General features: G+C 40.5%; 1 protein-coding gene across 3 annotated transcripts in view; it reads left to right on the forward strand.

The window, feature by feature from the left end:
• The window catches only part of DYRK1A (dual specificity tyrosine phosphorylation regulated kinase 1A), a 93,549-nt gene extending 78,086 nt beyond the window's left edge, over positions 1 to 15,463 (forward strand). For all 3 annotated transcript variants that reach the window (XM_076354007.1, XM_076353990.1, XM_076353999.1), the window contains exons 7-12: positions 2,004 to 2,290; positions 4,718 to 4,864; positions 5,244 to 5,384; positions 5,674 to 5,980; positions 6,306 to 6,430; positions 10,417 to 15,463. In XM_076354007.1, the coding sequence (XP_076210122.1) occupies positions 2,004 to 2,290; positions 4,718 to 4,864; positions 5,244 to 5,384; positions 5,674 to 5,980; positions 6,306 to 6,430; positions 10,417 to 11,040 (1,631 nt within the window). In that variant the 3' untranslated portion in view covers positions 11,041 to 15,463. The remainder of the gene's footprint in view (positions 1 to 2,003; positions 2,291 to 4,717; positions 4,865 to 5,243; positions 5,385 to 5,673; positions 5,981 to 6,305; positions 6,431 to 10,416) is intronic.
• Positions 15,464 to 23,693: the final 8,230 nt, after the last annotated feature.

Raw genomic sequence — 23,693 nt, forward strand, 5'->3', positions numbered from 1 at the left:
TTGTTTCAAGCTGATTTCCAAATCCACTGGGGTATATTTGAATAGTTTCCCTTTATTTAACACAGTATTTAATGAACATGACAGCATCGGTAAAGATCAAAAACCCCAAATAGGTAACATTTTGACTGAATACCTTGTATTGCATGCTGTGCAAAAACTGATCATGGAAAACTGAGGCACTTCACTGGAAAATATTTATATTTACAGGTATAGGAACAGTTGCTCATGAACATACTTTTGCAACAAGACTTAATTGAAGCATTCAGCATATTAATGTAAAAAATAAGTTGTCTGTAGGACATGTGGACAGTTCACCCTCGCATAGGCTTTCAGATACATGATGCTGAGAATAGCTGAATAAGGCTGAAAGCATTGCAAGTATTACAATATACTGTGTGATGTAAAATGTAGCCTTCAGGGTGAACATGGTTAAATACACTGTAGCCTGAGTTTTAAGGACATAAAGTTTAACTGCTTACGCTTCTGTCAGATCTCCTCTAGTACCTTCTGACTGGTCTCCTTCAGATCTAACACAAGTGTAAGAATGCATTAAGGTCTTCAAGTTTTGTGAAAATTGGTGGCAGAGTGAAGGAGAAATGTTCAAATGTCATGCCTTCACTGAAGGAGAGATGTGGCAAGTTCAGCTCTTATCCAAACTATTTGAGCTGTGTGGCAGTTGCAGGTGGTACTAGCTGGCCAGTAGCATGCTGGCCAGTTAGAGTAAGTGGCGTTTCTTGCCAAGTTGGCAGGTCTAGCAAGCTTAGGTGGTGTGGGAAGGAATTTGAATTAAGTGTAGGAAGACCACAAGGACATGAAAAGGTGCTGGTGCTTTCATGGTGGGAGGATAGTGGAAATGTGGCAAAGATGAGAAAATACGAAAGGTCTAGACAATGATGTATTGCAGGAACTGGCATCAGGGTGGAAGCAAATGGTATTGTTACAGGTAAGTTGTAAGGGACACATGAAGAACTGGCTTATGATAATGGAGGAAAAAAAAATCCATAGGACACCCAGTAATAACCTTAATTGAAAGTCTAAATTCTCATTGTGCTAATATTGGTTCAAGATTTTACTATGACAAAAAGGGGAGTGTGTTGCTTTTTATCCAAGGGCTGAAGTATTTTTCCTATTTCAATTTTCTTTTACTTGTGGCAACCAACCTGAATGATTGACAGACTGGTAAACCCTGCTTGCCTCTAAACAGATTAATGTGATGAATTTTTCACCTATTTTGTGAAAAAAAAAATTCATTGGATTTGGACTGGATTAGTTGCTTTCATACATTGAGATTATGCCTGATTGAAATGAATATAATGCCTTTGGGATATTGATCAGTTTTATTAATTGAAGTAATCAATTGAAGTCACAGCTTAAAAATTGCAGTAATGTCTTAGTATATTTTAAACGAATCTGACAGTCAAATATTTTCTCTGTAAATGTAAGGGAAATTCCTAATAAAAAATTCAGTCTCAAGCGCAATATCTGCTTTACTGTTGAGAATGCCACTGTATGTGCACTTTTTTCCAATCTGCTTGGACTTAAATACAGTTTTAGCTTTAGGAGCATGGAGAAATGAACTCTTCCCTGAAAAAGATCGAAAGTATTGTGACAAAGGTTGCGTTACACAGAGTTTGCGCTTCTTGTCTTTTTTTGCTGATATTTTCATTTACCCACAAATGTGTTTGCCTTTGCTAATAGGGGAGCAATAGCTTATTTTGAAAAAATATCTCTTCTGTCTTTTAAATACTTTTTTGGTTAATATAGCTTTACTGAGGTACACCTGAGGACACTTCAGATGTGTAAAATGTCCCCCCATACCCTAGGCATGGCAGCAATATTCTGTAAATAACCATAGATCTAGGAAAAAAAAGTAACACTGTATTATCTTACTCACAGGTCAGCTTCATACCTATTGATTAAAATATTTAAGCATTGTGTTGTAATTAGAATTCAATACTTACCACACAGGATATGTGTTAATTATTTTCTTCCCCTTTTTAAAGTGCATTTGAAACGCCACTTCATGTTCCGAAACCATCTCTGCTTAGTCTTCGAAATGCTGTCCTACAATCTGTATGATCTGTTGCGGAACACCAACTTCAGAGGTGTCTCATTGAACCTGACACGAAAGTTTGCACAGCAAATGTGCACTGCACTGCTTTTTCTGGCGACTCCTGAACTTAGTATCATTCACTGTGACCTAAAACCTGAGAATATCCTGCTCTGTAACCCCAAACGAAGTGCTATCAAGATTGTTGATTTTGGCAGTTCGTGTCAACTTGGACAGAGGGTGAGTATTAGTAAAAATGCTAATTATGCTACTGTTGGATACATCTGAAAAATTTTAATATTTTTAAGTCATAATACCTAGATAGCTAATTTAAACTTCATTAATGATGACTTAAATGAAATAGTAACTAATTTTTACATAGGGTGTTAGAGATCAACAGTCCATAGGAGCTTTAAATACGAGTTTTAGTGCCATAGTAGATAGTTTCACCACAGTGATAAACTTTCCATCTTTCTTTTCTCCTTGGTTATGTTTTTATGCTATGTTAACGCAGAATGCATCAGCACTTGATTGTAGAAGTCTATAGTGCTATTAAATAAAATACTCTTATTATTTTCTTATTCCATATGTATTACTCCTTCCACTTCAGCATGTCCTCTATTTAGTGTGCCTTGGAGATAAGAAGATATTTGAGTGTTAAGACAGTGCAGTAGCTGGCTCTTAAAGATACTGGTTATAACTAACCCATTTTTAGAAACACTTTAACGACTGTGGAAAGACTGAATTGAGTTTAGTGGTGGTATTACTATGAGTTAAGATGCATGTGTGCAAAGCATTTCCAGGACAAAGGGCCAGATTGCTTTCTGTCGACAGTTCTTCAGATTAGGATAGATCTGTACTATTAAATAGTTGTCAAAAAATTTGTAATTGTGTCCTGTTGTTCATGTACTTTGAAGATGAGTGCATTTTTTTATTTGAGCTGTTAGAATCTGTTGAGCGTAGTCTATCCGGCATAGCCAATTAGCTCTATATTTGCTTTAAGAAATGTTAAAATACATGCAATAACTATTAATATATTAAGATCATAAATAATTCTGCTTGGATGCCAAAGCCTGTTTTCTTTAGGAAAAGCTTTGAATCATATTCCTCAAGTGTTTGATTTGTACTGACAATTTGCTCACTGAAAAGTTTATCAGGACGTACTGTTCAGCTTGCACCTTATAGTCTAGTACAAATACGCTTTTTCCTGGTTGAAAGAATTATATTTGGCTGAGCAAGTGACCGCTTCCGTTCAGGGTACCTTTGCTTTAGTAGTCTGCGCTGAAAAAAAATTGTTAGCTAGAGAGGTAAGGAAGGCTTCTATAGGTAGAAGTTAGACTTTAGTTTCTTTGAAAAAAGGATTTTGAACCTTCCCAGGTCAGTTATGTACCTTTGGCAGTTTTATCTATACATTTGTGAATGGTATCTTTTTGCTTTGAGAAAGCTGGGTGTTAAAAAAACCCAAACAAACCAACCAAAAAACCTCCCAAAAATATGCAATGTTTGCAAAAGAGATGAAGTTTCAGAAGTATGACTAGTAATACTGCAGATGGGATCATTTTATGAGAAGAATTAAGAAACTTCATGGACTAACTTTAACAGAAGTCCCCCAATTCTCTTTTGAGGAGTTGGGACTGGCCAGTAGCACCCTGTTGCTTTTTCCCCATAGTAAGTTTAGGAAGAGCAGGTCAGAATATTGAATATTGTATTGAAAGCAGTGGTGAGACGTATTTAGATTAATAAAAGGGCTTTTTGCTATAAACTAGAAACTTTTCAGCCCAGGGTGAAGGAATACACCAGGAATTGAAATGAGATCTTGATTGTTTAGGTCAATAAGAAGATAATTTTGAGACGTTAAGAAGCACAAATACAAAAACCTAGTGTAATTCCTCATTAAAGTTAACTTAAATAGCAGTAAGGAAATATCAGTACCTTTGTGGAAAGTGCTGGATAAAATTGCATGTTACTTAGAATATAAAGTATGGTTCTGTTTTGTTGTTTTCTTGTTTATTGCTAAGGGTTTTGGAGGTTTGGTGGGGGTTTTTTTGTTAAGTTTTTTTGTTTCTTTCTTTCTTTTTTTTTAATATGCTTACGGTTAAGCCAGTCTCCAGGTTTAGAATCAAGAGAGAATTATGTGTCTTGAAAAATGAGCAGGATAGTTGGGGGGGGAAGGAGGTTGCTTTTCCCCATGTGTTGATCTCTAGTTCCTGGAATGACCCGATAATTTAATCTCATTTCATCACACCATAATTGTGGCTTTTGATCGTTTGCTATAGGTTTTTTCTGAAGTATGTGATTCTGATGTGGCTTGTGGAATAGTTTTTTCTTTGGGTGATACCAGACTAAAATCTTGTTGTAGGATCACCTGTAATTGCATGAGATTACACTTATCAACCCTAAAGTGTAAAGTACTGTCATCATGAGTGAATTTGCACTTCTTTTCTTTTCTCCTTTTATTTTTTTTTGTGAGTGTGAATGCTAGTATTTTCTTAAGACTGAACATTTACATACTTTTATAAATGTAATGTATAGATACTTTTTAGTATCACTGATACCTTGGCTTTTCCTACACTAAAAATGTATTTCATGGTAGTTCTGTTTTGTAATACAGAATCATAATCGTGCTCTTTGGATTCTGTGTATTACCTTTAGATACTTTTATTTCAGATATACCAATATATCCAGAGTCGTTTTTATCGATCACCAGAGGTGCTACTGGGAATGCCTTATGATCTTGCAATTGATATGTGGTCCCTTGGGTGTATTTTAGTTGAGATGCACACTGGAGAGCCTCTTTTTAGTGGGGCAAATGAGGTATGCAGCTATATTACAGTTCAAGTAATCTGATTTTTTTTGTTTTGTTTTGTTCATTCTCATCATGACTTTCATCTGTTTAATTATAATGCATAAATTAGGGAAGTCTAGTAATTCTAAAATGAATAAACATCAATGACAGCAATATCTTTTGTCAGAAATCTAAATTGCTTGTTAATACTTTTCTGTTTCTGGGTCCCCCCTTACTTCTTACTCACTGATTTGTTCTGTACATACTGGATTTTCTTAAACTCACAATTAATTTAGAACTTGTCTGGGTAGTTAACATTTGCTTCCCATGTGACTATAGAATATCACTCTGTCACACTGCTCAGCTGTCTGTCACATGTTCTTCAGAAATATTCTTTGTTTGGAACAGGTGGATCAAATGAATAAAATAGTGGAAGTTTTGGGGATACCACCTACCCACATCCTTGACCAAGCACCAAAAGCAAGAAAGTTCTTTGAGAAGTTGCCAGATGGCACTTGGAACTTGAAGAAGACCAAAGATGGAAAAAGGGTAGGTTACATAACTAGGATGAGAATATGAACTGTCTCTTTAAAAAAAAAAAAAAAAAAAAAAGGTGAGGTGTTACTTTGCTTTACATCTTGCCTTACTGAAAATGTAGCTTTATTGTTGTTTGTTATTGTTCCATGTTGTAAGACAGGTTGATTAAATAACACTTTCCGTAGTGTTGAATAGTTTCTTACTTTTATTTGACTTACTTCCTTTTATGGCATGTTTAAACTGTGCACATCCAAGGCTTAATATGTAACTTGATTTCAAGCAATTTCTAACTTCCCAACAGGAATACAAACCACCCGGCACTCGTAAACTTCACAATATACTAGGAGTTGAAACAGGAGGACCAGGTGGACGTCGTGCTGGGGAATCGGGTCATACTGTAGCTGACTACTTGAAGTTCAAAGACCTCATCTTAAGGATGCTTGATTATGACCCTAAGACACGAATTCAACCTTATTATGCCCTACAGCATAGTTTCTTTAAGAAAACAGCAGATGAAGGTACAAACACAAGTAACAGTGTGTCTACGAGTCCTGCCATGGAGCAGTCGCAGTCTTCAGGAACCACCTCTAGTACATCTTCAAGCTCAGGTAAGTTTTTCTCATTAACAGATAACAAAATTATATTTCCTAATCACATCTAAGGAATCTTTCCCAGGTAAATGTAATCTCATTTTTTTTGTTAAAAAACACACATGTCAGTCATACTCATCAAAAGAATTATTTTAATCAGCTGGAACAGGTAACTGCTCCAACAAAAAATTAAAAGTAGATGAGCAAAAATGTGTGTGATTATCATAGGTCTTGTATTTATTTTTACCTTGAAGCAGTTTAAATATCTTCATGCTGTCATTGTTTTGCAGCTTACTGTAAATTTTGTGTCTCTTTAGTTATTGTGCATGTTATGATTTTATAGGTGGATCTTCTGGAACAAGCAACAGTGGAAGGGCACGATCAGACCCCACACACCAGCATCGACATAGTGGTGGACACTTCACTGCTGCTGTTCAAGCTATGGACTGTGAAACACACAGCCCACAGGTATGCTTAAGTAGAGCTTTGGTCTGTTTGATTTATGTGAATTTTCTGAGAATATTAAATCCCTAAAACTAATTAACACTTTCATTTCAGGAGTGAAGTGGTTTAGACATAAAACCAAACCTGATGGCTAGTTCTTTTTTTACCCCCAACTCTTGTATAGTCCTCTGTATGTTAGGTCAGTCATTTAGGCAGAAGTACTGCAGGCAGCTGTAAAAAATTCCATAGATTCTGCAGAGGTGAAGGTTTTGAATCAGTAGCCATAAATCAGGTGGAGCTGTCAGTGCTTCATCTTACACAGGGCGTAAGGGTACACAGAACTATGCATCTTCTAACCCAGTGAAGAACTAATTTGTACTACAGTAGACTCTGCTGGAGTTCTTACTTCCATTTTATGGTGTTCAGGTACTTCACCAAGATTATCATTGGCTGAATTAGTGTTTATTCAGTACTTCTACTTGGAAAGAAGCAACAACTCATTTATTAACTACAAATAGAATCATAGAATCATTAAGGTTGGAAAAAACATCTAAGATCATCAAGTCCAACTGTCAACCCAACACCACCATGCCCACTAAACCATGTCCCCAAGCGCCTCATCTACACGTCTTTTAAATACCTCCAGGGATGGGGACTCAACCACTTCCCTGGGCAGCCTGTTCCAATGTTTAACCACTCTTTCAGGAAAGACATTTTTCTTCATGTCCAATCCAAACCTCCCCTGGTGCAACTTGAGGCCATTTCCTCTCGTCCTATCGCTTGTTACTTGGGAAAAGAGACCGACTACAACCTCCTTTCAGGTAGTTGTAGAAAGCGATGAGGTCTCCCCTGAGCCTCCTCTTCTCCAGGCTAAACAACCCCAGTTCCCTCAGCCGCTCCTCATAAGACTTGTTCTCCAGACCCTTCACCAGCTTCGTTGCCCTTCTCTGGACACGCTCCAGCACCTCAATGTCCTTCTTGTGGTGAGGGGCCCAAAACTGAACACAGTATTCGAGGTACGGCCTCACCAGTGCCGAGTACAGGGGCACGATCACTTCCCTACTCCTGCTGGCCACACTCTTTCTGATACAGGCCAGGATGCCATTGGCCTTCTTGGCCCCCTGGGCACACTGCCGGCTCATGTTCAGCCAGCTGTCAACCAGCACCCCCAGGTCCTTTTCCGACAGGCAGCTTTCCAGCCACTCTTCCCCAAGCCTGTAGCGCTGCATGGGGTTGTTGTGGCTGAAGTGCAGGACCTGGCACTTGGCCTTGTTGAATCTCATACAGTTGGCCTGGGCCCATCGATCCAGCCTGTCCAGGTCCCTCTGCAGAGCCTTCCTACCCTCAAGCAGATCAACACTCCCGCCAACTTGGTGTCATCTGCAAACTTACTGAGGGTGCACTCCATCCCCTCATCCAGATCATTGATAAAGATCTTGAACAAGACTGGCCCCAGAACTGAGCCCTGCGGAACACCGCTCGTGACCGGCTGCCAACTGGATTTAACTCCATTCACCACAACTCTCTGGGCCCAGCCATCCAGCCATTTTTTTATCCAGCGCAGAGTCCACCTGTCTAAGCCGTGAGCCGCCAGCTCTTCTAGGAGAATGCTGTGGGAGACAGTGTCAAAGGCCTTACTGAAGTCCAGGTAGACCACATCACAGCCTTTCCCTCATCCACTGGGCAGGTCACCTGGTCATAGAAGGAGATCAGGTTGGTCAAGCAGGACCTGCCTCTCACGAATCCGTGCTGGCTGGGCCTGATCCCCTGGTTGTCCCGCTCATGCCTTGTGAGCGCCCTCAAGATGAACTGCTCCATAATCTTCCCCAGCACCGAGGTCAGGCTGACAGGCCTGTAGTTCTCCAGATCCTCCTTCCGGCCCTTCTTGTAGATGGGCGTCACATTGGCAAGCCTCCAGTCATCCGGGACCTCCCCCGTTAACCAGGACTGCTGATAAATGATGGAGAGTGGCTTGGCGAGCTCCTCCGCCAGCTCCCTCAGCACTCTTGGGTGGATCACATCTGGCCCCATAGACCTGTGAGCGTCCAGGTGGCGTAGCAGGTCGTTAACTGCTTCCTCTTGGATTATGGGGGGTTCATCCTCCTCGCCGTCCCTGTCTTCCAGCTCAGGGGGCTGAGTACCCTGAGGATAACTGGTCTGCCTGTTAAAGACTGAGGCAAAGAAGGCATTGAGTACCTCAGCCTTTTCCTCATCCTCGGTGACAATGTTCCCCCCTGCATCCAATAAAGGATGGAGATTCTCCTTGGCTCTCTTCTTGTCATTAATATATTTGTAAAAACATTTTTTGTTGTCTTTAACGACAGCAGTCAGATTGCGTTCTAGCTGGGCTTTTGCCTTTCTCATTTCCTCTCTGCATGACCTAACGAGATCCCTGTACTCTTCTTGAGTCGCCTGCCCCTTCTTCCACAAGCGGTAAACTCTCCTTTTTTTCCTGAGTCCCAGCAAGAGCTCCCCATTCAGCCAGGCCGGTCGTCTTCCCCGCCCGTTCTTCTTATGGCGTACAGGGACAGCCTGCTCCTGCGCCTTTAAGACTTCCTTCTTGAAGAACGTCCAGCCTTCCTGGACCCCTTTGCCCTTCAGGACCGTCTCCCACGGGACTCTCTCAACCAGTGTCCTGAACAGGCCAAAGTCCGCCCTCCGGAAATCCATCGTTGCGGTTTTGCTGCCCCACCTCCTTACTTCACCAAGAATTGAGAATTCTACCATTTCATGGTTGCTAAGCCCAAGACGGCCTCCGACCACCACAGCTCCCACCAGTCCTTCTCTGTCTGTAAACAGCAGGTCAAGAGAGGCACCTCCCCTGGTAGGCTCACTGACCAGCTGTGTCAGGAGGCTGTCCTCCACACGCTCCAGGAACCTCCTAGACCACTTCCTCTCTGCTGTGTTGTATTTCCAGCAGATGTCCAGGAAGTTGAAGTTCCCCACAAGAACAAGGGCTAGCGATTGTGAGACTTCTGCCAGCCGCTTGTAGAATGCTTCATCCGCCCCTTCATCCTGGGTGGGTGGTCTATAACAGACTCCCAGCAGGATATCTGCCTCGTTGGCCTTCCCCCTCATCCTTACCCATAAACACTCGACTGTATCATCATCACAATCGTTGAGCTCTAGACAATCGAAACACTCCCTAACATACAGGGCCACACCACCGCCTCTCCTTCCTCGCCTGTCCCTTCTGAAGAGTTTATAGCCTTATTATTATAATTCAGTAATACTTTTATTTTAGTACAGAACAGGTAAAAATATAAATTAGTGTATGTTAGCTTGTTTTATTCCTGGAAGAATAAAACTGAAATGTGATAGTGATTTCTTATTTCTGTTCATCGCTTTTACAGATACAGAATCACTTTTACAGGTGTAAAGCAATAGCCTCCAAGCATTACACTCACAAGAAAAGAAAAGATCATACGTGCTTCTTTGCAGCAGACAGAAGACAAACTTTTTCTCCCAAGTAGACAACTTAGTTTATGCAACAAATCGGTGTTTAGCTAGATCTTGCTATTTTAATAATCTTTAATCAGCTGTGTTCTTCCAGAGGAGTGGGTAGTTCTCCTCTAACGCTGTTGACATTGTTCAAGATAGGAACTACAACATGATAATTTAGCTTAGTATGCTAATTGTATCCAGAGGCCTGAGTCAGAGATCAGGTCCTTATTGTTCTAGGTGTTGTACAAATACTGTGTTGTTTATTACTACTATTATGTAAAGCTGCTTCTATAATTTTGACAGTAAGGTCACATACTGGACTTACTTAAGCTGTTTGAAAAAAGCATCCAGAATGTGAACTTATTTTTCTTAAGTTATATTTAGAAAAGTGTATTAGAAATGCTTCTTAACTACATGCTTACATTTCTAGAATAATTTTGCAACTGCAAGGTTTGGTTAACTTTTTTAAAAGTTAGCGTAGACCTTAATAACTTAATATCTCTCTTATATTGCAAATGGGCAGATTTGATTAAGCATTTTAATTTTTATTTTGCTTATTAACATAGGTTCGACAACAGTTTCCTCCTCCAATTGGTTGGACAGCCACTGAAGCTCCTACACAGGTCACTGTTGAAAACCATCCAGTTCAAGAAACCACCTTCCATGTAACCCCTCAACAACAGAATGCATTACATCATCATCACGGAAACAGCTCTCACCACCACCACCATCACCACCACCACCACCACCATCATGGACAGCAAGCCTTGGGTAGCCGGACCAGGCCGAGGGTCTACAATTCTCCAACAAACAGCTCCTCCACCCAGGATTCTATGGAGGTGGGCCACAGTCACCACTCCATGACATCCCTGTCTTCCTCAACTACTTCTTCCTCTACATCTTCCTCTTCTACTGGTAACCAAGGCAATCAGGCCTATCAGAACCGCCCAGTGGCTGCTAATACCTTGGACTTTGGACAAAATGGAGCTATGGACATGAATTTAACAGTCTACTCTAATCCGCGCCAAGAAACTGGCATAGCTGGACATCCAACGTACCAGTTTTCTGCTAATACAGGTCCTGCTCATTACATGACTGAAGGACACCTTGCAATGAGGCAAGGGATTGATAGAGAAGAGTCTCCCATGACAGGAGTTTGTGTTCAGCAAAGTCCTGTGGCTAGCTCGTGACTAAACTGAAACTAAGTTTGTTTCTTGTGTGTTTTTATAGAAGTGGTGTTTTTCCAAAAACAAAGTGCAAAGCTGCTTGAATCAGAAGGAGATAAACTCACTGAACCGCTACAGGAGGGCAAAGCTGACTATTTTTTTAAACTTGAAAAGATTGCAAAGGGACAATGAAGTTTTTTTTGTTGGTTTTTTTTTTGGTTGGTGGTTTTTGTTTTTGTTTTTTTTTTAAGAGCCGTGTCTGGACCCACCTTAATGGATAGCTTAGTGGTGTTCACCTTTTGCTTCCCCCATTTTAACTTGCCACAACCTAGTCATAGTTTGGTTTTTTTGGGGAGGGTTTTTTTTTTTTGTCTCATTCAACAGGGGTTACTGATCAAATGTTAGTTGTAGTTGCAAACTAGTTTCTTTTTAAAGGCATTGCACATGATTTATAAAAAGGCCCTTTGAAGTTTTTGGGTGGGAGGGGAGTGAGTAATATATATATATATTTTTTTTTTTAGTTCCCCAAACAAACATGGGCACAGAAATGCAGTACTGTAAGAAAGAGGGACCTTCAGATTACACAAATATATATTCTTCAGCTGTAAAAAGGGACGGTTGTAATGGAGTTTGTAAGGCACATTAAGCATGCTAAGTGGCGGTTTATCAGAACTCTCCTTTTCTGAATCTACTGAGGATCAAAGCAGCAATTGTAATGGGATTCTGTGGGGCTCATATTTTGGAGACCACAGTCAGTTAGTATTGAAATATGACTGGTTTCATAACTGAGGTGCACTGAGAAGCAATCAACGGGTCGGTCCTGGCCAGTCCTGGGGAGGTCTAAGTGGTGGTCTTTGGGATAACCTTTGGCCTTATGGATTTGGACTCTTAAGTTAGAAGAGCCTACCATTTCAGATGCAATCACTTTTGGACATGCTTTTGCAGACAGTCCTTAATGCTGAAAACACAGAGAATGGGTAATTCAAGAGGCCTTTCTTTTAAAATAGACTTTTGTGACCCACTTATTGTAAGGTATTGCAAGGTCACTTTGCGTGTGTCATAAAGTTGACTTCCTTATTGGTTGAAGGTCACAGGAGTAGTGGTTTGCGTTTGATGGAAATAGCTACAACTGTGTCCCTTCCTGCTTTTTACTTTTTTCTTTAGCTTTTTCTCGGCACGTGGTTTCTCCACCATTACTTCTGCACAAAGACGTCTTCTGTTCATCCTGAACATTTTTAAAAATGCAGAATTTTATGTGACTGCTTTTTTGCCTCACAATTATGCTGTGAATTTTACAAAAATTTATTTTCTTTTTTGATAATTTATTGTACCAAAGCTGTTTTTATAGCACATAGATGTCTGTAACCAATAATGTAGCAGTTCTGCACTTTGACACAAGGTGTAACTAGACCATTTTTAAATGTCAGTTGAAAATTATGGCTGTACTATTGCTTAAACAAAACTGGAACTGTTGTTGAATTCATAGCCAATACATTTACAGCAATCTGTGTACTGAACATAATAGATTGACATCTACTTCGAGACTATAACATCTGTTACATTATAAATGTGTTCAGGCTTCTGAAGGTAAAAGGGACACTAGATCCAGAAGCTATGAAACCAGCAGTTGATTCTTGTATTCCTTATTAACATAATTGTAAACTTGAAGGCAAGACCTTGATTGCATGAACAGGTCCAAAATAATAGTCTGAGTAAAGCAAAACACTCACATGAGACCTGAGGTTAGCAGGCTGTATTTAACAGGTGCCTAATTTTTGGGTAATGCTGCCTTAATATAACACAGTCAGCTTGGCAGTTGCAAAATTTATGGGCCCCTTCAGAGAGTTAGTTATATGAAAAGTAAAAGCTCCATGAAAAACATTTGAAAGAATAAGGGTAATTCATTGATTGCCCATCCCAGATTAACATTGTTTGCCCGTTATATATTACAGAAGCAGTGATCTACCTCTGCCAGTAAGCCCTTTTAAAAGTTAATTTAGCAGAAAATTCAGAGTTCATACTGGTCAATTCCATGCGGCTAAGTCATTTTTTCAGACTAAAAGGTGGAATTTTTTACACTTACAGTGGCAACGCAGCAGCTGACTACCATGTAAATGGGAATGAATACTTGGGATTACCTTTTTTTTGTAAATCATGAATTTTTTTTTTTTTTTTTAATCAAGTGATCCATATTTCTTTTGTATTGACATGTCAACCCTGTGGATGAAAGTGGGGGTTTTTCCTTTTTTTTTTTCCTTTTTTTTTTTTTTTTTTTTTTTAAACTCAGTAATTCAGAGAAGTTTACAGGATTTGGAAGGCTGTCACCTTAGAAACAGGATGCTGAGTTTAGCAATATAAAAAGGAATCCAGTACTTACTGCTGTCTAGGAATATAAGGGTAATATGAAATCTGGGTATTTTTTGTGTGCGCGGGTTGCCACACCTTAGCAAGCGCCAAAAAATAAAGCAGTTAAAAGTATCTACATAAAGAAGAAATCATAAAATCCAGTGCTTCTGCATACTGTGTTATGTTACAGTCCAGTTTTGTGTGCTTTACTACACAGTTTGGTTACAGGACTTCTGTGCATTGTAAACATAAACAGCATGGAAAAGGTTAAATACCTGTGTTCAGATTGTAAGATCTAGTCCGGACTTGCTGTGTATATTGTAACGTTAAATGAAAAGACAAGCCCTTTGTATTATAGTCATGCAGTCTTATGTATGATAAACAGTTGAATAATTTGTCCTCAGACTCTTTACTGTGCTTTTTAAAAAAAGAGTAATTTAAGAAAAAAATGTAAACCTAGTAAATCTTCCTATGCAATTAACCTACTCCAAGCCATGGTATGGTAGGTATAATTATACTATAATATGTAAATATCAGATACATTGCAACAGACTTAAAAATATGAAAGTAAAAGTTGGAGGCATAACAGATAATTTTGAGTTTTTAATTGAAACAGCAAGGTATACAAATCATTGATGTATGAACACAGCTCTGCTTGATTCTGATGGACTGTACTTGTAGTTTGAGTTCTTTATATTATCATCTGTTAGTTTGAATGTTCTTATATGCACTGCAGCTTTCTACCTATTACAGACTAGCTCATTTTAAGGCCAGAAGTGACCATGGTAATGAAATAATCTGACTGGCATGCCATTATCCCTAGAATTCAATCTAGTTATTTCTGCATCATGAAGTCCGTATCTTTTGGGTGCAGTAGAACATACTTTTGAAAAAGATAGCTGATTTTCATATAGATTCTTCAAGTGTGAGGATTTTTCCGTGTCTCTTGAGTGATTCAGCTAGTTTGTTTTCCATACTCTTAGTCCTCCTTCAGTTTTTGGACTGTTTAGTTACAGCTGCTGGCCATCAGATAGCTAGCTGCCTATTAGAATAATAAATAGCTACTCTAGTTTTAAACTATTTCACTTTATTCACATAAGAATATGTTAACTTTAATAACCTATATAGATGGAGTTCCTTAAATCTCTAACTGTAAAGCTTTTACGGCTCTTCTGAAACTTCAGATGTTTTAAAATCCATTCTAAAGCGTGGTCGTAAGAACTGCATACAGCATCTGGTAGTAATTTCAGTATTGCTGTGTGCGTCTAGTATGTGCAGGTACATTCTTGAACCTTTCAGTTTATATCTTCGCTTGTTTGTTTATACCTCCAAGGATCGCATTTTTAAATCTTTCAGTCTCAGTTATTTGCATTAAAAGATTGTAAATTTAGATGATTATCCATCATGATTCCTAAGTCCTTTTCAGAACTGCTGCTCTTCCAGGATGTAGTCTTCCATCCTGTAAGTATAATGATGTCTGAATCGGACTGGTTTACAGAAGGGTTGGATTCACCTATAGATGTGACTTGTCTTCATTGTTTATCACTCTACCATCGTTATTTTCATTAAACCATCAATGTGCTTGTATTTTATTCTTGATAACTGAAAAAAATCTTAAATACCTTTGAAGATAATTCCTATTGAAACCCATCAGAAGCATCCTTTTTTAATGAGGAAGTAATCTAAAACTAACCTTCTGACACAGAGTGGTGAATATGTTGTGTTGATTTATAGAACAAATACATTTCAATAAGATCGTTATATGGAACTTCTGAATAGTATGGAAGTATCTTTCTAGACAAAATTACACAAGTAACTGACTACAAAGTAGAGTTACTGCTGGGTGTTGATCTCATGAGGATACTTCGTATGTGATCCAGCATGATTTTGGCAAGTGGTGTATTTTACTTAGAAGGATGGATATTAGAACTGCACAATATCTTGCATCTGTCAAGCAAAGGAAGTCACCTTGCCAAATTGTAGTTTCCTGTTATATATGCCTGGTTTTGTGGGGTTCTACAGAAGCAACCTCATGTTGAAAAGTTTGCAGTTGGTATTTATTTCTCCACCTCATAATGATAGTTGAACTATTTTTTCCTTACTGATTAAGATGCCTTGTTTTTATTTCAACAGTTATCCATACTAGCCCTATCAAATATATATGATCTGCCTAGACCCGAGAGGATTTGCAGTTTCTGTTGTTTATTATGTTTTATGCTAGATGTTACAGAGCATCACAGAGTTCAATCACAAGACGGTCACTGTGACTATCCTTGAGGACCTGAACGATACGAGAATGTGATACACGTCATAAGCCAGACAAAGGAGTAGTTAAAATTTTAAACCTCGGGCTCCTCTGCTGAATGGCAGAGAGAAAATTTAATTCGCTTTAAGCAATGTTCATAGATTCTAGAGGGAAGGTGAGGATAGAAGATTTAGAAGAGGGTAAGGGTTGGAATTGAAAGGATGTTCTGTGTGGGAGGGAGTCTAACCAATGTGAATAATAGCATAGGGAGGGGAGAGAAATACCCTTCGCTGGAGTGGAATTGTGCAGACCTTAATTGAAAGTGAGACTGAGAAATTTTTTTATGTGGTCTTGGTCCTAGGAAAGCATGTGAGGGAAGCTAAATGAAGAACTTCACGGCCATGTTGAATGAGGCTTAACAGATCTATTTTGACTGGAAAATAAGTTTTTCACAGAAGGTTGGATTCCAGTAATCAACGTGGGAGATGTCTAGAATGTAGCTGCGTGTTTTGTTTCAAGGTGGATTTGAACCCAGACTGTTTATCAAGTGGCAAGACTTGGATCAAATTTGGAAGTTTGCAAGAGAGCAGAAATGAAAGTTGGGATGATTTTATTGCAATTTACTTTCTAAATTGCAATAAATTCATCCTAGATTTTAAGACGATTTTCTAGATCAAATCTAGATTTTAGATTTTAAGATCTACATTTTAACCTAGGCTAAATTGAAGAAGGGAGGATTCGATTTCTGACTGCAGACCAAACGAGGGTATGCTGGAGAGATCAGACTGGCAGAAGCAGCAGTAATAGATAGAGTGGATTGTCAGCATGTAGGCAACTGAAGGGACTTTAATTTATTTACTAACTAGGGCTGAGATGCATCGGTTAAAACGGGCTGAAAGCAGAGCCTAGTGAGACCTTCAAAGAGGCAAACCACAGCAGGTTACAAATGGAGTTTTAGAACTCTAGGAATAAAAAAACCAAAACCCCAAGTAGCGTATGTTTTTGTGTGAGGTGATTATCTATTAAAACTTGTGTTCAGTAGGATGAGAATGGAAGTGAGGCTGACCAAAGACACCCTTAAAAAAAATTGTTGCCATGGAGTAGAAAGGGCACAGGGTCTATATAGCCTAAAAGATGTGGATCCTCCTTAGGTCCTCATTCCTAAGGCAGGACCTCCTCTGTTTCACAAGCACTTTTTCCTCAGTGAGCAACAGTGAAAAGTATCCCAGCTAAATAATGATAAACAGTGTCATAGTGAAAAGCTGCAAACCTCAAATAGAAAACCAGCATGTAAGGAAAACAGCCCCAGTATTTTCAGTCTAAATAAGAAAAAGCATCAGCTATTTTTTTAAAATTAAGGCTAATAACATCCTTATTGGTAAGACAGAACTACCATTATTGTAAAAATGTCGTAAATCCTTTCAGGAGGAGTGTATAGACCAGATTTGGCTTTCGAAACCAAATTCTAATAATCCTAAAGAGCAGATGCATCCTGGGCTGGGGCAGGTTGGTCTGAATTTCAGTAGAGCCAGTACTGAGAAACCCGCACGTAGATCATGCTTTTTGGGCAACGGAATGTAATGTGGCTTTAGGTAAACAAGGCAATGCAGTTAAACTTCTTGTATAGTACACTGGAATTTTCTTCTATTTCTCTTTCCTGTACGTCTTCGCAAGAGGCATTTCTCATCTCTGGTAAGTCGTGTGGTCCAGCTCTTGGTCTCCAAGTACTCCCCAGGAACAGCTTCAACAGGAATTTCTGCTTCCCACTGCTGCAGACTCCAGCGTACCGGAATACAATTGTCATGATGTCTTGGCATAGGTTTTGGTTATAAGGGCATTATATTTTCTAGAACACTGCTTCTTGCATGTCAAATTTAGTTTAAAGCTGTTCAGTTAACAAAGAAAGTACAAAAATGTTTTGAGGTTTTGCTTCCATCATTGTTTTGCATGCAAATGGACAAATCTCACGGAAATTTGTTGCGTACTGTAAGGCAGTGTTGCAGCGTCTCCTAGAAACATGTTGGTCTCCAATACGAATGCTTTTATAATATATGCAATGTTCTCTTGAATACATTAGCCATTTGGATTCTTCGTTGTTACAGCCTCCTGGTAGAGTCTATCATGAAAACTTTCTGGGAAAACATTGTTTTGCCAGTGCAGCAATAGATGAGCAGTTTTATTCCTTCTAGAAAAAACAATTTGAGTCTAAAGGATTGCTTAATTTTTTTTTTAATCATGTATGCATTGCTGTTTACGATTTGTACCGATACCAACATTTTAATTCAAAGCATTTATTTGTTAAAGGGTGTTGAAAGTTGGTATGTTTGACTGTAGGACACGCTTGTTGTCTTAACATGTTTGCATTGCATTTTTCCATTTATTTTTTCTGCACAGTGTCAGCCAGTTCTCACTGCTTAAAGCAATGGTATGGCAGTAGCTTATAATTTTGAAGACCTGGCTTGGTAGCTTTCTTTTGGGTTTTTCAAAAAGAACTCTGGCTTTCCTACTGCCGTGCTGGCTTTCTGCCGTGTGTATATGAAGAAATTTGACTTAATTTTCAAGGCAATCCACAGATTGGTCCCTCAAAAAATAACTACAAGCTGAGGAAAGGGTTAAAAACATTGCTTCTCAAATCCAGTTTTGTGGGATCATCGGCGAGATGAGTCCTGCTGAGACTTTAAGAATTTCTTGAAACTTCAGATCTTACGGGTATTCCATATGGTTTTGAGTAATAAAAAGAACAGTAGCATAGATAAGCCAACAGAAATTAATAACCAAATCCACCTCCTGTAGGTCTCCCCATGAGAAGTGGGAGGAAAGGAGATTAATGTGACAGATGTTGGCTGTCGAAAGACAATTAGTTGGTTAGCGATTGGAAAATGATATATGAAAAAAAAAAGTTGAGCTTGTTTGTTCTGAAGAAACTAACTGATGATGTCAAGCAGAAAACCTCTCCACCCAGACTGCCTTCTTCAGGATCTCTCTCCCCCCCACCAGCTGAAGAGGTCTCTCGCGTACCACTTGCTGCCGGGTTCCAAAGCCTCTCTCTTCCTTCAGATGTTCCTGCCAACTTGTAGCTCATTCAGGACTCCCTTCACAACTCCTTCCCAGCATAAAATGTCAACAGTTGGTAAGATGGAGTTAATCGTTTTGAGACTGCAACGATGGTGATGAAGAGGAGTTCTCTTTACCTAAAGCAGGCAGGAAGGCTGGCCCTGAATGGAGCACATTCTGAGCTGTTCTGCATTTTCAGGGCAGCAAACCCTTTCATCATTTGCACTCAAAGGAGACTCCATTCAGAGACCTTGGGGTCAAGAATAAGCTGAGGGAATTTAGTTTTCAAAGCTTCAGTCTCACTTGTCTTCTTTCCCAATGCAGGGCTAGCGCAGTTTGGTACCAGCGGGATTCCTCCTCTTTGCTGCAATGTGCCAGAGCACTCGTGCATTTTTGTTTTCATCTGAATTGGTCTCCTGCCCGTATAAAACATCTGCCTTGTTTGTACACTAGCTAAGCTAGCATTTCTCCGAAGAAAAATGCTGTACATAAGTTTATTCTACACTGGAATAGCCCACTTCATTGTTGTACTCTGTGTGCTATCTCACATCAGCCTGGTAACTTCAGTACACGGAGCTCATACTGTTCTATGTGTTTGTGAAGGGGCATTTGCTCTGTAAACAAAACGCGCTACCAGCAGAAACATTACAGTGGCACTGCCTTGAAACCAGGTGTGTCCGTAGAGGTCACTTTGATATAGTGACAGTACGAAGGTTCGTGTCCTGACATAACCTCAGCGACCTGGGAAGACAAATCCAGGAATCTGGAGCCAGAGCTTTGAAAATCAGAAATACCATATTCAGAGTTCTTTCATGGGGACAATGAGAGCTTTTTGTCTGAAGAAAAAGTCAAACATAGTAGCTTTGGCTAAAATAATTTTAATACCCTTTTCATTTTCTTTTCAGTAGAAACTGTAGCTCATTTCCCTCTTCAGAAACCATAACATTGCACGGCCTTTTCTCCCCCCAGAAGTTCCTGTCCTCTCTCACTGCTTCTCACTCCCATCCCCTTCCCTACTTTCCACTCTGACCCTATCATCCACGTTGCTATACTTTTCAACTCCTTTTCCCATCTTTCTTCAGCCTTTTATTTTTTCCCTGCTTTTCTTTTGTTCCCCTGCTTTTTCTGTTTCTCTTTCCCCTGCTGTTCCCACTGCTTTTCCCTGCTTTCCCCTGTTGCTTGTCCAGTCTTCCTGCTTTTCCTTTTCACTGTATTTTTTTCCTTTTCCTGCTCGTTCTCTTCCTGTCTTTTCACAGCTTTTCCTGTCTCGTCCGTGCTTCTCTTCCCTGCTTTTGGTTTCCTGCCTGTTCTCCCTGCCATACTTTCCCACTTTGCCTTGCTCCCCCCGCCCCCTTCTTTTCAATACTTTTCACCCCCTTCCCCTGCTTTTCCCTTCCTCTCCCTGCTCGTTGGTCTTTTGGCTTCCCAGACCTCCCAAGTCTTTCAGGTTCCCCCCTTCTTTTTGGTGCTTTCCGTTCTCTTCCCTGCTTTGACTTTTCCACCTTGCTTTGGCTTCTGTTCTTTTCCATTCTTTTTTCCAGTTTTTCAGGTTGTTTCTCCCGCCAGCGCCCTTCTTTTCATTGCTCTTCGCTATGTTGACGTCTTTTCACTTCCTATCTCTCCTGCTTGTTTTTTCCTGCCTGTCTTTCCCACTTCCTTTTCCACCGTTGCTTTGCATTGCTTTCCCCCCTTTGCTTTTCCTTCACTGACTTTCACTGCTTTTCTCTTCTTTCTAATGCTTTCCAGGTCTTTCACCCCTTCTTTTCAATGCTTTCTGTGTCTTCCTCTTCTTTTTTCCCATTCTTTTCAATGCTTTTCGGGTGTTTTCTTTTCTTCCTTTCCTCATTTCAGTGCTTTTCAGGTTTCCCCTTCCTTCTCCACTTTGTTTCAAATGCTTTTCAGGTGTATTTCTTCTTCCCCTCGCTCATTTTCCCATCCCCTCCCTGCTTTTCCCTGCTTTGACCTCTCTTCTTTCCCATTCTTTTCCCATCTCTTCCATGCTTTTTGGGTCGCTTCATTTCCCCTCCACTTCTCTGTCCCTGCTTTTGACTGCTTGGAGTTCTTTTCCCTATTTGTTTCTGCACACACACACCCCCCGTCCCCCTTACATTATTTTCATTGCTTTTTCACTGCTCTGACTTCTTTTCACTGCTTTGCATGTCTCTCTTCCCCCCCCCCCCCCCCCCCCACTTTCTCTTGTTTTCCCTTCTTATTCCTGCTTTGACATCCTCTCCCATCTTTTCCCTCTTTTGACTTGTTTTCACTGCTTTTGTGGTCTTCTCTGGCCTTTCCCCTGCTTTTCAGGTCTCTTCTTTTCCTTGCTTTGCACTGCTTTGTCTTTTACCTGCTTCTCTCTTCTCATCTTTTCCCCACTTCTCCCTTCTTACCTTTCCCCTGCCTTTCCCTCCTTGTCTTCTCCCTGCTTTTTGGGGATTTTCATCTTCCCACTCCCCCCCTTTTCCTTTCTCTTCAATGTTTTGATACTTTTTTCGCTGCTTTTCCCTGCTTTTTTTTTTAACTGCTTTGACCTCCTTTCCCCTGCTTTTCACATACTGTCCCTCATTTTCCCTGCTTTTCATTAGCTTGACTTTTTTCCTCTGCTTTTCCCTCCTTGTCTTCTCCTTGCTTTTCTATCCTCATCTTTTCCTTCCTTTTCATGCTTTTATTCCCACTCCCTCCCTGCTTTTCAGTACTTACAGACTTTTCTCTGCTTTTCAGGTCTCTTCCTTGCTTTTCCCTTCTTCTCTTTTACATACTTTTCCCTTCCTTCCCCACTGCCCCTGATTGCCATTGCTTTGACTTCTTTTTCACTGATTTTCAGGCCTTTTCTTTCTTTTTCCCCTCCTCTTCTCCCTAGTTATTGCTTCTCGACCTTTCCCTGCTTTTCTTGCTTTTACGTCTTTTCCCCCTCTCTTCTTTTCAATGCTTGCCACTGTTTTGACTTACTTTCGCTACTTTACAGGTCTCCCCCCTCCCCTCCCCCTTTCTTTTTCCTGTTTTTCACTGCTTTGACTTTTTTCCTGCTTTTCAGGTCTCTCCTTTTTCTCCGCCCCCGCCCCCCCCCCCGGTTTTTCCCTTCTCTTCAGTTGTCTATTTTTCACTGCTTTTTACTGCTTTGGCTATTTTCACTGCCTTTCAGATCTTTTAACTTCTTTTCCCTTCCTTTCCCTGCTAGTCACTGCTTTCACAACTTATTCCCTGCTCTTCTGGTCTTTTATTCCCTCCCTGCTCCTTCTTTTCCCTGCTTTTCATTGCTTTGACTCTTTTCCCAGCTTTTTCCGTCTCTTCCCTGCTTTTCGCTGCCTTGACTTCTTTTCCCCGCTTTTTCATGTTTTGACTTCTCTTCCCTGTTTTACTTTTTCCTCTTCTCCCAGCTTTACGCTGCCTTGACTTGCCTGCTTTTCAGGTCTTTTTCCTTCTCTTCCCTTCTTTCCCTGCTTGTCACTGCTTTGACTTGGTTTTGCTGCTTGTCAGCGCTTTGACACCTTTTCACTGCTTTTCAGTGCTTTGACTTCTCGTGGCTGCTTTTCAGGACTTTTCCTGCCTCCCACCCCGCCACCCCCCGCCTTTTGCCTTCCTGTTCCCCGCTGTTCACTACTTTTGACTTTTTTCTCTGCTAGTAACCACTTTGATTTCTTTTCATTGCTTTTCAGGTCTCCCCCTCCCCTTCTTTACCCTGTTTATCGCTGCTTTGTCTTCCTTTCACTGCTTTTCTGGTCTTCCCCCTGCTTTTTTCCTTCTTTTCCCTGCTTTCCACTGCTTTTTAGTTTGTTGGTTTGTTGGGGTTTTTTCTTCCTTTCCCCTGTTTTCCCTCCTCTTCTTTCCCCTGCTTTTCCAACCTCTTCAGTGTTTTGACTTTTTTTTCCAACTTCTTGTCTGGTCTTTTCCTTTCTTTTCATTACTTGTTACTACTTTGACTTCTTTCCACTGCTTTTCAGGTTGTTCCGCTGCCCCCACCCCCACCCCCCCCCCCGCTTCACTTCACTTCTTTGACCTTTTTGCTGCTTTTTAGATCTTTTCTCTTTTCCCCCCTTTCTGTACTTCCCTTCCCTGCTTGCCCTTTCCCTGTTTTTCCCTGTTTTTCCCTGCTTTTGGCAGCCTTTGGCTGCTTTTTCCTGCTTTTGCTTTTTTCACTTTTCAGGTCGTTTTTGTTTTGTTTTCTTTTCCCCCTCCCTTCTCTGCTTTTCCCTTTCCTGTTTTTCACTGCTTTAACTCCTTTGAGCTGCTTTTCTGGTTTTCCCTGCTTGTCACTGCTTCGGCTGCTTGTCCTTGCTTTTCATGTCTTGTGAGGTTTTTTCCCCCACCTCACTTATTTTCTCTGTTTTTCCCTGCTTTGACTGCTTTTTCTTCTTACATGCTTTACACTATTTTGAATGCTTTTTGCTGCTGTTCACTGCTTTGCTGCTTTTCTGGTCTTCCCCTCCTCCCTTTTCCTACCCTTCTTTTCCCTTTCCTTGCTCTCTTTTGCCCCGCTTTGGCGTCTTATCACTGCTTTTCAGGTCTTTTATGTCCCCCCCACCCCCCCTTCTTTTCTCTTCCCTGGTTTTCTTCTTTCCCTCTTCCCCTGTTCCCCTTCCTCCTCCTTCCTAGTCTTTCTCCATCTCCCTCCTCCTTCCGCTTCCCCTTTCCCTCCCCGCTTTTCACTGCTTTTCCCTGCTTTGACTTCAAGTTGCCAGTTCTCGCATCTTGTCTTTTCCCCCGATTTTCCTTTCCATGCGTCTTCCTGCTTTCCCCTGCTTTTCATGGCTTTGACTTCTTTTCACTGTTCCTTGACTTCTTTCACCCCTTCTTTTCCTTTCCTGCTTTTCCCTTCCCTTCTGCTCCCCACTTCTCCCAGCCTTTTTGCTGCTTTCCTCACCTTTTCGACACTTGTTCAAGATACACACTGCTTTGATTTCTTTTCACTGCCTTTCAGGTCTATTCCTTTTCCTCCCTTCTTTCCTTTTCTTTTCCTTTTCCCCTTCTTCCCTTTCCCCTTCTTCCCTCCCCTCCCCTCTTTTCTTTTTGTCACTGCTTTGACTTCTCCTCACGC

This window comes from Aptenodytes patagonicus, chromosome 1 (genome assembly GCF_965638725.1).
Source record: "Aptenodytes patagonicus chromosome 1, bAptPat1.pri.cur, whole genome shotgun sequence".
Lineage (NCBI taxonomy): Eukaryota > Metazoa > Chordata > Aves > Sphenisciformes > Spheniscidae > Aptenodytes > Aptenodytes patagonicus.